The following is a 15,000-nucleotide window of genomic DNA, read 5'->3' on the forward strand; positions in this document are numbered from 1 at the left end:
CGACATCGCAGCGGTTGAACCACGGCGTCACGAGGGCAGGTGTTTCATGTTAGTTAGCACTTCACAGTTAACGTTATGCAACACAACAGTCTAACGACAACTATCGAAGGTATCGCTTGTTAGACAACACTTAGTTTATCTTGGTGTGGTATGAAGACCCAGACCAATTACATCCTTAGCATTCAAAAAAATGACCATTTTTTTCTCTGAAGTGTGATGTAATTAATTAATTTTTAATATATAACGTCGCATAAATGCCAAGTTAAGCTTTGGGTAACGGGGCGGTGTTGCGTCATTCCAGCAAGTTAGCTTTCTGGTTTAAACTTGAACACACTTCCTTGAACATTTGCTGGCTAGCAGTTTTCCCACGTTTATTAGCAGAAAAGAGTGGCATTTGTGGTATACTATGTCAGAGCAGGCTTGGCGGGTTGGAAAAACACTTCAGCTTAAACTTTAAATGTTTCGACTGAGTGTTTACCGGATAGGCTGCATTGCTAAGCTAGGGCTATCTTAAGTTGCTAGCCATCTTGTCCCACCTTCTAAGCTTAGCGCATTTTGCATGTGGTTAGCGAAAGCAGGCGACATGTTGCTTGAGGTTGACACTTCCGTTGGTCTTTCAGTTCATAGTCTGCTCTGAATTTGTCTCGCCTCTCCAGTTGGTTCTGCGGAATGCCAGAACGAACTTACCGAGCGTTTACGTAGAGGGCCTCGTCACTGATTACGGTAGGAGTGGATGGCCCCGAGTCGGCGCTCACGTAGTCCCCACGTCAGCTGCGATGATGCGGCTGAAAAATGTCGACTATGCAGACGGCACCCGACGGTTGCAAAAACTACAGCGAGGCAGGGCGGGGCGAACGGGCTCCGAGGAAGGCCGAACTATGGAGTGCCTGCATTTATTCTTCTCTGTAGACAACACGCTCGGCCATCCAACAGTGAAGTCACTGGGGCAACAGAGTAGCCTAAAAGTAACGTTTAAAATCACGTTCTGTTACCTCTGCAGATGTTTCCTAAAGAAACGAGAATGCTGCAGAACTGTGGTTTCAGAGAAGGACTTTGTTCTAACAAATAGGCCTAACATAATCACTACAAACCCCACTATATTTTAGTGTTATTCATGGCATTGCCATTGCATAATGCATTGTCTATATGTAACACTTGCTCATGTATTGAGTGAAATCAACTAGATTCAGCAAAGCCTTAGCAAAACCAGTCCAGATGACTAGTGGTTTGTGTCGGCATCTTGTGGCGAGTCACGGACATGCATGTTTCATGGTCCCCCTCATGGAACATAATGTAAACAAAGTCCTTTATTTAAGTGTCTCTGATGTAAATAAGCCCCTGACCTTTATTGTGTTTTCCTGACTCTGTTTTTGTTTTGTTTCCTGAATGTATGGTGCAGAGCTGTATCATATCTTAGTTTATAACAAAAATGGTCAAATAAAATCAATCATTCAATGAGGCATGGCATGGACATTAGCATGCACATTTCAGCGGATAGATGAGTCTTAAAAGATTTCTTCAAAGTCCCAAAACTAGCACAAGAACATTTGGTAACTCATTCCACCAACGAGGAACGGCAGAAGAAAAGAGCTCGACTGTGACCTCTTACAGTACCTTCAAGCACATGGGAGAAAAATTCCCAGTGAAAATGTCACCGTCGTCAACGTCACATCACGTCACCTCTTGTGGGAATAAGAGAGGGGAAGCTGGGGGAAGATTACGTCACCTCTTGTGGGAATAAGAGAGGGGAAGCTGGGGGGAAGATCTTGCTTGTCATCATGTAGTGCATATGGACCTTGACCATGTCCAACAATTTTAATGTAAACTTGGGAATTTGGGGTTTTTGTTACTTGAAAGCAGCATATCCTTCTTTCCCAAGTGTTACACCATACTTTTAAGCAAATACAGTTGATTATTTGAGATAAGTGAGCATATTTTTAAACCTTTGCTGTGGCATCCATGTTTTTCACACATCCCAAAGCACATGGAAGATCGCAGTGTGGAAAACAACACAATCACAGGGGGTCCCCAATATCCCCAGATGCCATGAACACACCATTAGCATGGATGGACGGCCCACATAGGCATAATGAACACACCATTAGCATGGATGGACTGCCCACATGTAGGAATTAGCATGGATGGACTGCCCACATGTAGGCATCATGAACACACCATTAGCATGGATGGACTGCCCACATGTAGGCATCATGAACACACCATTAGCATGGATGGACTGCCCACATGTAGGCATCATGAACACACCATTAGCATGGATGGACTGCCCACATGTAGGCATCATGAACACACCATTAGCATGGATGGACTGCCCACATGTAGGCATCATGAACACACATAGGCATCATGAACACACCATTAGCATGGATGGACTTCCCACATGTAGGCATCATGAATACACCATTAGCATGGATGGACTGCCCACATGTAGGCATCATGAACACACCATTAGCATGGATGGACGGCCCACGTGTAGGCATCATGAACACACCACTAGCATGGATGGACTGCCCACATGTAGGTATCATGAACACACCATTAGCATGGATGGACTGCCCACATGTAGGCATCATGAACACACCATGAGCATGGATGGACTTGCCACATGTAGGCATCATGAACACACCATTTATAGCATGGATGGACTGCCCACATGTAGGCATCATGAACACACCATTAGCATGGAGAACCACCATGGTCGAGGGGGGGCGTATAGTTGAGCTAAGATAACAGGTTGAGGGGGCACGTATGGGTTATTGAAGATAAAAGGTTGAGGGGGTACGTATAGCTGGGTTATTTAGCTAAGATAACAGGTTGAGGGGGGACGTTTAGCTGGGTTATTGAGCTAAGATAACAGGTTGAGGGGGGATGTACAGTATAGCTGGGTTGTTGAGCTACTGTAAGATTACAGAGGTCGAGAAAGCACATATGGGTTATTGAGCTAAGATAACAGGTCGAGAGGGGACGTATGGGTTATTGAGCTAAGATAACAGGTCGAGAGGGGATGTATGGGTTATTGAAGATAAAAGGTTGAGGGGGTACGTATAGCTGGGTTATTTAGCTAAGATAACAGGTTGAGGGGGGACGTTTAGCTGGGTTATTGAGCTAAGATAACAGGTTGAGAGGGGACGTATGGGTTATTGAAGATAAAAGGTTGAGGGGGTAGCTGGGTTACTGAGCTAAGATAACAGGGTGCATGTCCAGGATGTGTCCTGTAGGCCAGGGTTTATAGCCATTAGTCAAGTCATCAGTCCCCCCATACCACTCAGCAGCCATCTTCCAACAGCTCTGATGGGCACACTGCACATGTGCAAGGCTTTCTGACACCAAGCTGCGAGATCACAACACATGATTGCCATGATGTATTCACAACCTACTACATGATTGGCACAATGTATTCACAATTACATGTCGACTTGTTACAGTGGAAGGGGTGGGTTATGTGTAGACAACTGCTATAATGGCGTTGCGAACTAGCTAATGTACTAACGATACATTTTTTACATTTTTATGAGGGATTCTCTGAGTGTTGTGTCTCCTTAGAAAGTCTCTGTGATAGCCTAGGTTAGCACCAGACCAATTGAGATTGAGATTGGGTCTGGATAGGCTTTATTCACCTCCTATTTCCCAGGGTCGTCACCAATGGACGCCAATCAAAATGCTTCTGGACGGAATTGGATAGACCTAAAACCAATCAGAGCAACCGAGATGTTAAGCCCGCTTCAGTGTTTGTGATTGGTGTCCGGACTTTAAGAATATTGGAAATGGTAGTGAACGGCATCTTCTGTAGAGTTCTCCCAGGCTTCCAGAGTGAGAGTTTTGACTTAAATTCAGGCTTCTACAGGAAACCAGTGAAGAGTTTACTAACAGAGGAGTTTCATGTGTCTGCGGCGTTTCTAATGTTAAGGTCATCTGTAATGAATATGTTATACACACACAAATTTATTGAGCAGAATTAAGATATTAATATGTTGGATGAAGCAACAAAAGACATTTATGCTGCTGTGTTTGCCTTCACTTTGCAATGTCATTTTCCTTTTCGGTGTTTGTCACAAATGTTCATTTTCCGGACCTGATTTCCTGATTCAAGTTATTTGAGAGTGTGACTGATTATTAAAAAGAATGGATGACATATTTCTGTGTTAAGTGTCAGAAGTTGCTGTGTGGGGGGGGGGGGGGGGGGGTTCAACCAGCATGAGGAGGGGGGCGGGGGGATGTGGGGTTCAACCTATGGAATGGCAGCATGAGGAGAGGGGCGGGGGGGATGTGGGGTTCAACCTATGGAAGAGCAGCATGAAGAGAGGGGGATGTGGGGTTCAACCTATGGAAGAGCAGCATGAGGAGAGGGGCGGGGGGATGTGGGGTTCAACCTATGGAGGAGCAGCATGAGGAGCATCCCTTTACCATTGTCTGCAGACATGTATCAAGTAGAAATGTATTCTACATGAAAAACTATGGTCAACTGAGAAAAGTTTGACAGTGATGCCTGGGTTCACCCTGGCTATCAAACTTATATTTTAACTATATACCGGTAATAAAATTAACTTTAAAAGTCTTACATTTCACTTGTGAACATGTGAATCTGATTTCAGGTCAGTAGTTAGCCTGGAAACAGGACCCCAGCAGTAGCCCCACTGGAGGTGCCTCACATCTCTCCTCGATCCTCGATCGATAGATTCCCACCGATCTATAACTACAACTGGATAAACTATCCCATTGTTGCCGCCTCATCATTCGTTATGTAGTTCAATGAGGATCGAGGCCCAAGGAGGAAGGAAGAATGTATAAAAGCTGAATGAGAGGCACCCTGGGTGCTGCAGTCAAGGTGCAGTTCCTCTTCTCACCAGCAGAGGGCACTACTAACATCAGAGCCAAACTAGGGAATCGAATAGTCTGATCCAGGGGGTCAGGATTTGACTGATTAGCTTCGCCGATTAGCAAGGCACTTCCTCGTCGCCATTTTCCAGAAAACGTCATGTCCGGTGCCATTTCTCCTCATGCTGATTGGTGGCTGTGCCACTCTCAGCTCATGCACAAGCTTAGTGTGGGCACGAGCTCTCCTTCTGTACCTTATGTCAATCAGCAACCTGGCACTTAATTGGCTAAGAAAAACGGCACCGGAAACAAGCCCCTTGAAGCGCCATGTTGAAGCCTGAAAAAATTCAATTTTGCCATTTTTCACTAGCCTAGCATTCCCATTGAAATGAATGGGGGCGGGACTTGTTCACTTTCTCCAGTTCTTATAATACCTCTATGGTCTGATCTATCCCATTATGCAATTGGTTCCGAGGTGGGCATGTGGTTCGTGGACACCATGTGAGATCCCAACATTCATCAGATCCCCATCAACATAGTGCAGTGAATAGTGGAACAATATATCAATTATTAAAGAATAACAGAAATTATTATGTAATAACTACACTGCTGAAAAAAACAGCAAGAAACCAGCATATGCTGGTAGCTGGTTTTAGCTGGTCTTAGCTGGTCTTTGCTGGATTTCTTCCAGCTATTGCTAGTCTATGCTGGTGTAGCTGGTTAGGCCACCAGCTAGACATGCTGGCGTGACCATCTGAGGAAGCTGGTCGTGCTGGTGTGACCAGCCTCTCGTTTGGGATACAGCTGGTTTAAGATGGTCATGCTGGTGACCAGCCTGTCAAGCTTGACAAAGATGGTCAAGCTGGTTTTCTAGAATGACCAACATTCTAATGTTCTAGAATGACCATCCAGCTGGTGTGGCCAGTAAAAACCAGCAATGTAGACCAGCAACACCAACTAAAATGACCAGCTTGAGGTGGTACGACAATCAAAACCAGCTGAATTACCATCATAAGATGGGTAAACCAGCTGAATGTTTTCGCAAGAGTTTTGCTGGTCTGGCTGGTCAACCATCATTGGGTGGTCAAACAAGCTGGTTAACAAGCTGGTCAACCAGCAAACCACCTTTAGCTGCTCAGGCTGTTTTTTTTAGCAGGGTATTTACTTATAATAATTTATAAAATAAAACAAAATACCCAACTGTTGCACATTGCTGTGCAAAACTGGGAAGTGGGAAACAATTGCACCCACAATTCCCCGTGACCCAAAATGGAGAAACATACGGGAGCAGAGGGTCAACAGAACACACTGGAGGGCAAATAATTACTCTATAATAATCAATATTGGGCGAGGACTTATGATAATACATTACATTGTGACAAAATAGTAGCCTAATGCCATCATTAATGTATACCATGGTTGTTGGCCTAGGTCCTATAACTAGCGGCCAAATCATCAGAATTACATAATGTCTATAAGGGTTTATCAATGTTAATAATGATGATGATGATAGCCTATACAATGTAATAATATTTTTTTTTGCCATTAAGTAAATGTAACCTGTCCTCGATGATGTATGAACTACGGAAGGTTACTTCAGGAGACAAAAGGTAAACACTGAGACTGATTAGGCAACGTGGTCACTCACTACAATGCCTATTTTACAGGCCTGTAGATAAGATATCGAAGGTAAATATAAACTCAAATATTTTTGTAAGGGCCTGTTACATATTGACAAATGTTAAAAATAACATTTATATGTCTGTTATGGTGAGAATAACATTTATATATCTGCTATGGTGAAAATAACATTTATATGTCTGTTATGGTGAAAATAAGTGTTTTATTTCAACACAGCATATTGGCCCAATAGGGATACGCAGTGGAATCATCTGACGTTGGTCTCCAACATGGCGCCCATGACTGAGTTGGCCAAACTCTATTCGGCATATCTACAGTATATCTTAACGAAGCCGTCTCAATGCGGACACTCACTGCTGATGTGTCCAGTCCTATCTCAGGCCTCCTATAACTGTAACTTGAGAACATCATCGCTATAAATGTATCTTCTCATGCTCGTGTCGATGCTTCTATGTACACAAGACTGTCTGTGTCTGTGATTAGAATAGTTAACAGCTCAAGATGGACAAGCCGGCCAAATATTTAGGCTAAAGGCTCTAAATGGACAGAGGCATACATATTGATGTATATTGATTAGCTACATTTTTTTACGGTATTTTATTTTAATTAAATGTGTCCACACATCCACGGTTATGTCGGATTTGGGACAGGGTCTGTGCTATCTAGATTCCTAACTTGAGAAATTTGTAAGTAAGGACAGTTGTGTAATAGCTAAATTTGTTTTTCTGAAACGCACTGGGGAAAGTTTCTGACCAAAATCCTCAAGCTGCCACTATCAGACCTCCGGAGGTTGGAATGGCCTTCAGTTAAAGGGTGCTCTATTCTCATGAGCTGTGTGCTAGCAGCATCAAAAGAGTGTGTTTCAGTGCAGGTGTGTGTGCTAGCAGCATCAGAAGAGTGTGTTTCAGTGCATGTGTGTGTGCTAGCATCAAAAGAGTGTGTTTCAGTGCATGTGTGTGTGACCCTCACACTGTCCTGATACAGCAGGCGGGCCATGAGGGGGGGGGGGTGGACTCGTTGACTTTAGCCTTTAGGTCGGGGATCCTAAAGGAGCTTTGAGATCATCAGGCTACCACCAGTGTGTGTGTGAGTGTGAGAGTGTGTGTGTGTGTGAGAGAGAGAGTGTATGTGAGTGTGTGTGAGAGTGTGCAAATATATTGCAAGGGTGCGTGCTTGTGGGTGTGAATAATTTCTGAATATGGAGTGAGTGTGTTCTTGGTGTGTGTGTTTGTTTTATGCGAGGTATGTTTGTGTGAGTGAGTGTCTATGTGGGGTATGCGTGTATGTGTGTGTGTGTGTTTGTTTTATGTGAGGCGTGTGTGTGTGTGTGTGTACATTTTATATGAGGTGTGTGTGTGTGTGTGTGTGTGTGAGAGAGAGAGAGAGAGAGAGCGGTGTGTGTGTGTGTGAGAGGGAGATAGAGAGTGGTGTGTATGTTAGAGAGAGAGAGAGCGGTGTGTGTGTGTGTGAGGGAGAGAGAGAGAGCGGTGTTTGTGTGAGTGTGTGTGTGAGGTGGTATGTGTGTGAGAGAGAGAGCGGTATGTGTGTGAGTGTGTGTGTGAGTGTAATCCCAGATGTCCAGCTGTCTTTAGTAAGTTACAGTATATCTGAGCTCTCTGACCTTCCAGTCACTAGACAAATGTGGCTATGTGGAATTCAGAATGCATTGGGAGCGGACTGTGTGTGTGTGTGTGTGTGTGTGTGTGTGTGTGTGTGTGTGTGTGTGTGTGTGTGTGTGTGTGTGTGTGTGTGTGTGTGTGTATGTGTGTGTGTGTGTGTGTGTGTGTGTGTGTATGTGTGTGAATGAGAGAGAGAGAGAGCGCAAATGCAAATCAAACAGGCTAATAGGCCTACTGGAAAAAGCACCATGCCAATCTCTAGCTATGGTGAAGGGTATGTGATGATGTGGGGCTATTTTAATTTCAACGGCCAAGGGAACTTTATCAGGATGCATAATATCCTGGATCCATGAAATAGCTGGCCTTTAAAAATAAAAATCTGCCTGCCCCTATGTTAACCCTGTGTGTTAAATTCCCATAGGGTTACATAGGGGGTCAAATACTTCCTCCCCCCTAGCATTTAAGAAAGAACATTTATTTATTTAAAGGTACGCAACGCTTTTCAGTTAATCAATTCGTTCCATACTGTTATATATGATTAAATGAGTCATTACCGGTCGAACGGTGGTTTTTTTTGGCCGCTCTAGTGGTCTGTAGCGGTAAAACCACGCTTGCAACTTCAGGAGACCTCGGGCACGCACCCATGCTCTACTCCAGGAAGTGTCATGTAAAATCTCATGAAAAGGCACGGCAGACTGACCGATTGAGCAGTTTTGTAAAATATACACGCTAAAGCTGTAGGGGAAGCTCCGCAGAGAAATATGCAAGCATAAAACGAGCGAAAATGAAAAGCGAAACTGGCGATGAAATCGCCAATCCTGCATAGTATACCTTTAAGATACATTCTTCAATCACAAAGAAAATTGGTGTCCTTAGCGGTTTGATTTTTACTATTTTTTTTTCATTAAGACATTAAGATCAATTGTCAAATGATGATTTTATATTCCTCTTTTTAGGCAACTTTAGCATGGTATCAAAAACATTTTCTCCCCACTGTATATACATGTATATATAGAGAGAGATGTGTTAAAATTGTTTTTATTATGGGGACACCATGATGTGATGTATAGGCTACCTTTAGAATCATGTGATGTATAGGCTACCTTTAGAATCATGTATGGTCACATGACCTGTTGTCAGTATATTAACCCTTTGCGTCTGAACTTATTGCAGTATCATCATAATTATTCCACTTGTGTGAGCATGGTTCACATTCTGAAGTGCAAAACAGTTGAGGCTACAGCACAAATATTTCCATATAAAAATAATAGAGAATTTCTTCTCTAATAGTGCATCAGATTGATGCATTAAATGTTCAAATATACACCGTTTTCTTATGGGGGGAATATGGCCCTGGACCCCCCCCCCCCCCCCCCCCCCCCTCCCTGGTCTGGGAACCAACGCTTATTTTCTCGTATTAGAAAGAATGCCCAGATCTTTTTACTGGGTGCCACGGATGTCTATCAAATGTGTCTGTGCGTAGCTCATAGGCTAGCCAGTCATATCAATTAGCCTATACCAGATGACATATGTAGAGTGTTTTATCACTTCAAAATAACATTTGATAAATGAACCTTACATTTTTCAGTAGTGGTGGTGGGTGTGTAGATTTGAACAAAAGCTGGTTTGGTTCTTAACCGAAATATAAGCTTCGGTGTTTGGCTTAGACTTCGTCATCGTCTTGCTGTCCGCACGATTTCAAGGTTGCACCACCTGCCAAATCCCCAATGTTCACACACACACTCTCAAATCTACCTGTGCCTGCTGCAACATAGATGCTGTGAGAGAACGCTATGCAGCCTTCTGCCACAGGAGCGGCGCTATACATTGGATTGTGCTATAGGTCTACACATGGTGAAATATACTGTATATTGGATTGTGCTATAGGTCTACATGGTGAAATATACTGTATATTGGATTGTGCTATAGGTCTACATGGTGAAATATACTGTATATTGGATTGTGCTATAGGTCTACATGGTGAAATATACTGTACATTGGATGGTCTGCATGGTGAATCAGTATACACTGTATTGTGCTATAGGTATGCACAGTAAAATATACAGTACATTATATAATGCTACAGGTACACATGGTGAAATAGGCTACTCACTTTAATTGTCATAGGCTGCCATTGACATGAATGCTTTGGTGTTGACATAGCCTCGGTAGGAGAGAAGACATGTTCTGACTGACTCCACCAATGCATTTCACAATATTTTCTAAAGTGAAACTAATTAGCCTGTGTGTGTGTGTGTGGGGGGGGGGGGGTTGAAATAAAACAAGAACCACTATTCTATTCAAGAACCACTGTTCTAGCTATTCCTTCACTGAATCCTATCTGACACACGCATCCTATACCCATAGACCTATTCTCTTCGATATCAACTCAACTTCACTTCTAATGCGCGCCTCCTTCTACAACTAGGCCTAACTGAAATACTCTATTGTGAATGTATGGAGACGGAAGTGAAGGTAAGTTTTCCTAGAACAGCAAAACTCCTAAACATTGTAATTAAAACATGAAATGGATTTATTTTTCAACACACCTTGCAGAGTCTCAAAGGCCTTTGTATTAATTGTGGATTCCTTATACTACACCCTCATTTCCCTCAAAGGCCTGTGCCGATGGCAGTGCAGTTATATAAGAGGCTACTGGACCCGACGGTTACTGCAGGTTCTGGTTAATATTCCTGGCCTCTGGATCAAAGGATAGGGATGATTTCGCTATGAAATATTCATGATCAATTAATTCTACTCTTTGGAGGTGCCACAAAGGCGGTCTCTCCAGTCCCCATGTCCTAGTCCCTTAGATGGAAGCATGGCATATGGCAATTCTCCCGTTTGACCACCGAGGGTCGTCGGTTCACTCACTCGGCGGCTGAGCTCAACCCCCCCCCCACCCCCGCTCGCTGGAGCACAGGAACACGGAGCGGGGCAACGCACACACTAAACAGGTGGTCACCCACACACAGTGCCGTACAATGCGCCTACATCAAACGCCTACGGGATATTCTAGGCGACTCTAACGCTTTTATTTTAACGGAGATCAACCGGCGCGACTGTCCAGATTCATGCGCACGGACACGAAACCGTCGGCGCGTCGGACTTGAGTTTGTCCGCCGGGATTCGAGCGCGGGCGCCGGGGGAACTTCGGAATGAAAGTGACTGTGTGCTTCGGTCGAACCCGGGTGGTGGTCCCGTGCGGGGACGGGAATATCAAAATCCACTCGCTCATTCAGCAGGCTGCGACGCGCTACAAGAAAGCCATCGCCAAGGTAAGTGTTCCATTGTAGCGCGAGACCGCGCTCGTGTTTGTGTCTCTGCCCGCTCGGCTCGGCTCGCTCTGGGATACACCGGGAAACAATGTTGCAGGGCAAGCCGGGAGATGAGAGCAACATGGCGGTGGTGCCAGAGACCAGGGAGCGAGTCCAGCAGGGGGCCTGAGCTTTTGCCTTGTGGCTGTTTTAGCTGCTCGTCTTGAGCAACCGCAGAGGCGTAGGTTACTGTTGCTCTGTACTTCATGGCAGTTATCTATGTTTAGCCTACAGGTTTAAAGCCTCGCACAGCTCGCTGGGGCTCGTCTCGTAGCTTGAGTTACTGCCTCGTATATAGGCTACGCACCAGCCGAGAAGTCCAAACATCATAACTTGCCCCAGCCACACTGGCACTGTTTGCTCCACTTTTGGGTTTGTAAACAAAACGTCAGCTAGGCGACGAGGCAGCTGTTCTTCAAGGCATATATAGGTTAGTCTAGACCTTTCTTGGTCTGTGAGAATCACTTTGCTCCTGATAGTAAAAACTTGGCACACCTAGCTAGCCACTAATGCTAAGCAGCGAAGTGGCCTGGAAGATGCGCGCTGCTTTATCGATCCCAGTCAAGTTACCAAACTGAACTTTCAGAGCAGAGGTAGGCTAGGCTAGGAGAGGGGTGGATGGGCACAGATTGCCGTGTCCTAGACAGCATGCGTGTCGGCAGGCCACCGGTTTTAACAGATCGATTTGATTTTACACTACCCGGGGGAGGACCCGGCTGCGCGTTGCTTTTGTTACCCAGGTCTTAAATGAGCTCTTATTTGGTTCTTCAGCCAGAAACTCCAACTTAAGCTGTGCATCTCCTCTACCCTACCTTACTCGAGGGGGGCCCGTATCATCATGCTGTGCGTCTAGTAAATGTGTGTTGTGAAAGTTTACCCTGATTGTTCGACCCTGGCGAGTTTTCTTTTTTTAACTTAACAGAAGGCAATTCAGGACAGACCCCAACATTGTCCTGCTGGTCAAGCCGCGAAGTGCAGCCTGGCGTGGGCTATTCTAATTCTCAAGCTGGCACAGGGATTTAGTGTGTGTGTGTGTGTGTGTGTGTGTGTGTGTGTGTGTGTGTGTGTGTGTGTGTGTGTGAGAGCGCACTCTGCCAGTGTGGTGTCTGTATTAGTTTTAATGTCCTACATAGAGATAGCTTACAGCATTGTCATGGCGCTTATAACTGCACCACAGCAGCTCAAGCCATTGGGCCAAAGGTCTGAAATAGACGCACAATAACTGTGTAATGTGTGTGTGTGTGTGTGTGTGTGTGTGTGTGTACGCACACAATAACTGTAGGAGACAGAACAAAGTACACGCGCACACACACTCTCTTTTTACCACTTACTACTATGGCTACTGTGGGTTTGGATATGTTTTAGTTTGTGTGTGTGTGTGTGTGTTTGTGTTTCACCTATATCTCTCATAATTTAGTTATGTGTTTGGCATCTGGATAAGCCAGGTGTGTGTGTGTGTGTGTGTGTGTGTGTGTGTGTGTGTGTGTGTGTGTGTGTGTGTGTGCACGCTTGAGAGAGATGAGTGAGATGGCAGCACATTTTCTCTGGGCTGCTTGGTTGTGAATTATTCAGGTTCTCTTTAAGGGGTTGTGATCGGTCTCACCTGCCCAAACACCCCTCAAAGGCCAGGAGAGGGTTGTGTGTGAAGCTGGTGGTGATGGTGGTGTGGGTGTGGAGAGGGTGGTGTGAAGGTGGTGTGTGTGTGAAGGTGGTGGTGTGTGTGTGAGGCTGGTGGTGTGTGTGTGTGTGTGTGGAGAAGGTGGTGTTTGTGGTGGTGGCTCGTTCTCATTCTCCTCACTTAAGCACTCACAGACTTGATGCACGGACGGTCCCGGTCAGTTTGTGAGATCTTAGGGCCGACCCACTGGAATATTGTACATTCCCCGTCAGGATTGTGACGGCTTAGGGCCTTCCCACTTATCGTGGATTCCCGGTCAGTTTGTGAGGTCTTAGGGCCGACCCACTGGAATATTGTACGTTCCCAGTCAGGATTGTGACGGCTCAGGGCCTTCCCACTTATCGTAGATTCCCGGTCAGTTTGTGAGGTCTTAGGGCCGTCCTACTCGCTCGCTGACTTGCTGGGCCCTTACTGTACGTCAGCATTTCAGCAGATCAGCAATCCGCAGCGTTGTGATGTGAAACACAGGGTTACCCAGCGGAAGGAAATAGAATTGTATTTACATTACAAAGTGTTGTGGTGTTGTGAGTGTTTTGGTGTTTTGAGTGACTGTATCAGTGTTGTGAGTGTATCAGAGTTGTGAGTGTTTTGGTGTTGGGAGTGTTTTGGTGTTGTGAGTGACTGTATCAGTGTTGTGAGTGTATTGCTGGGCCCTTACTGTAAGTCAGCATTTCAGCAGATCAGCAATCCGCAGCGTTGTGATGTGAAACACAGGGTTACCCAGGGGAAGGAAATAGAATTGTATTTACATTACAAAGTGTTGTGGTGTTGTGAGTGTTTTGGTGTTTTGAGTGACTGTATCAGTGTTGTGAGTGTATCAGAGTTGTGAGTGTTTTGGTGTTGTGAGTGTTTTGGTGTTGTGAGTGACTGTATCAGTGTTGTGAGTGTATTGCTGGGCCCTTACTGTACGTCAGCATTTCAGCAGATCAGCAATCCGCAGCGTTGTGATGTGAAACACAGGGTTACCCAGGAGAAGGAAATAGAATTGTATTTTCATTACAAAGTGTTGTGGTGTTGTGAGTGTGTTGGTGTTGTGAGTTTTTTGGTGTTGTGAGTGTGTTGGTGTTGTGAGTGTGTTGGTGTTGTGAGTTTTTTGGTGTTGGGAGTGTGTTGGTGTTGGGAGTTTTTTGGTGTTGCGAGTGTTTTGGTGTTGTGAGTGACTGTATCAGTGTTGTGAGTGTATCAGAGTTGTGAGTGTTTTGGTCTTGTGAGTGTGTGGGTGCTGTGAGTGTGTTGGTGTTGGGAGTGTTTTGGTGTTGTGAGTGTGTTGGTGTTGTGAGTGTGTGGGTGCTTGAGTGTTTTGGTGTTGTGAGTGTTGTGAGTGTATCAGAGTTGTGAGTGTTTAGGTGCTGTGAGTAACTGTGAGGTGACCATGCACACACACACACACACACACACACACACACACACACACAACCGTGACGTGACCATGCATACACACACATAAACAACTGTGAGGTGACCATGCATACTCACACAAGCACACACGCACACAATCTTGAGGTGACCATGCACACACACACACACACACACACACACACACACACACACACACAACCGTGAGGTGACCATGTATACACACACACACACACACACACAACCGTGAGGTGACCATGTATACATGCACACACATACACATACACAACCATGAGGTGACCATGTATACACACACACACACACGCACAAGTGATAGCACTTAGCTAGCCCAGTTCATTCATTAGGATCCAAACAGACATGAAGTTGGAGGCAACCAAACACCTCCACGTTTTCCCTGTTAAAATACATTTACAGGAGTAGTTACATGACCAAGTATGATGAGACAACATAAAACGTGGCGCTTTTCTAAGCGGTAAAAAGGACAACTATACTGTATGGTGGAATAGCACTTGGGAGCACTTCGACTCGGCGCAGT

At 45.0% G+C, this 15,000-nt stretch overlaps 3 protein-coding genes across 6 annotated transcripts in view; 1 reads left to right on the forward strand and 2 right to left on the reverse strand.

Annotated features, from left to right (window-relative positions):
- crema (cAMP responsive element modulator a) overlaps window positions 1-836 on the reverse strand; it is an 18,071-nt gene extending 17,235 nt beyond the window's left edge. Inside the window, exon 1 of one of the 3 annotated variants that reach the window (XM_062530737.1) lies at window positions 688-836. The gene's annotated coding sequence lies outside the window, so the exon portion shown is untranslated. Of the gene's footprint in view, window positions 24-536; window positions 663-687 lie in introns of those variants that run through there. The other 2 variants (XM_062530738.1, XM_062530736.1) reach the window with 2 other exon arrangements.
- Window positions 1-15,000, reverse strand: part of LOC134075211 (CD59 glycoprotein-like) — a 123,069-nt gene that overhangs the window by 64,310 nt on the left and 43,759 nt on the right. The gene's annotated exons all lie outside the window — the stretch shown is intronic.
- LOC134075209 (partitioning defective 3 homolog) overlaps window positions 11,025-15,000 on the forward strand; it is an 80,093-nt gene continuing 76,117 nt past the window's right edge. For both annotated transcript variants that reach the window (XM_062530741.1, XM_062530740.1), the window contains exon 1: window positions 11,025-11,371. In XM_062530741.1, coding sequence (XP_062386725.1) covers window positions 11,252-11,371 — 120 coding nt within the window. In that variant the 5' untranslated portion in view covers window positions 11,025-11,251. The remainder of the gene's footprint in view (window positions 11,372-15,000) is intronic.

Source organism: Sardina pilchardus, chromosome 2, assembly GCF_963854185.1.
Source record: "Sardina pilchardus chromosome 2, fSarPil1.1, whole genome shotgun sequence".
Lineage (NCBI taxonomy): Eukaryota > Metazoa > Chordata > Actinopteri > Clupeiformes > Clupeidae > Sardina > Sardina pilchardus.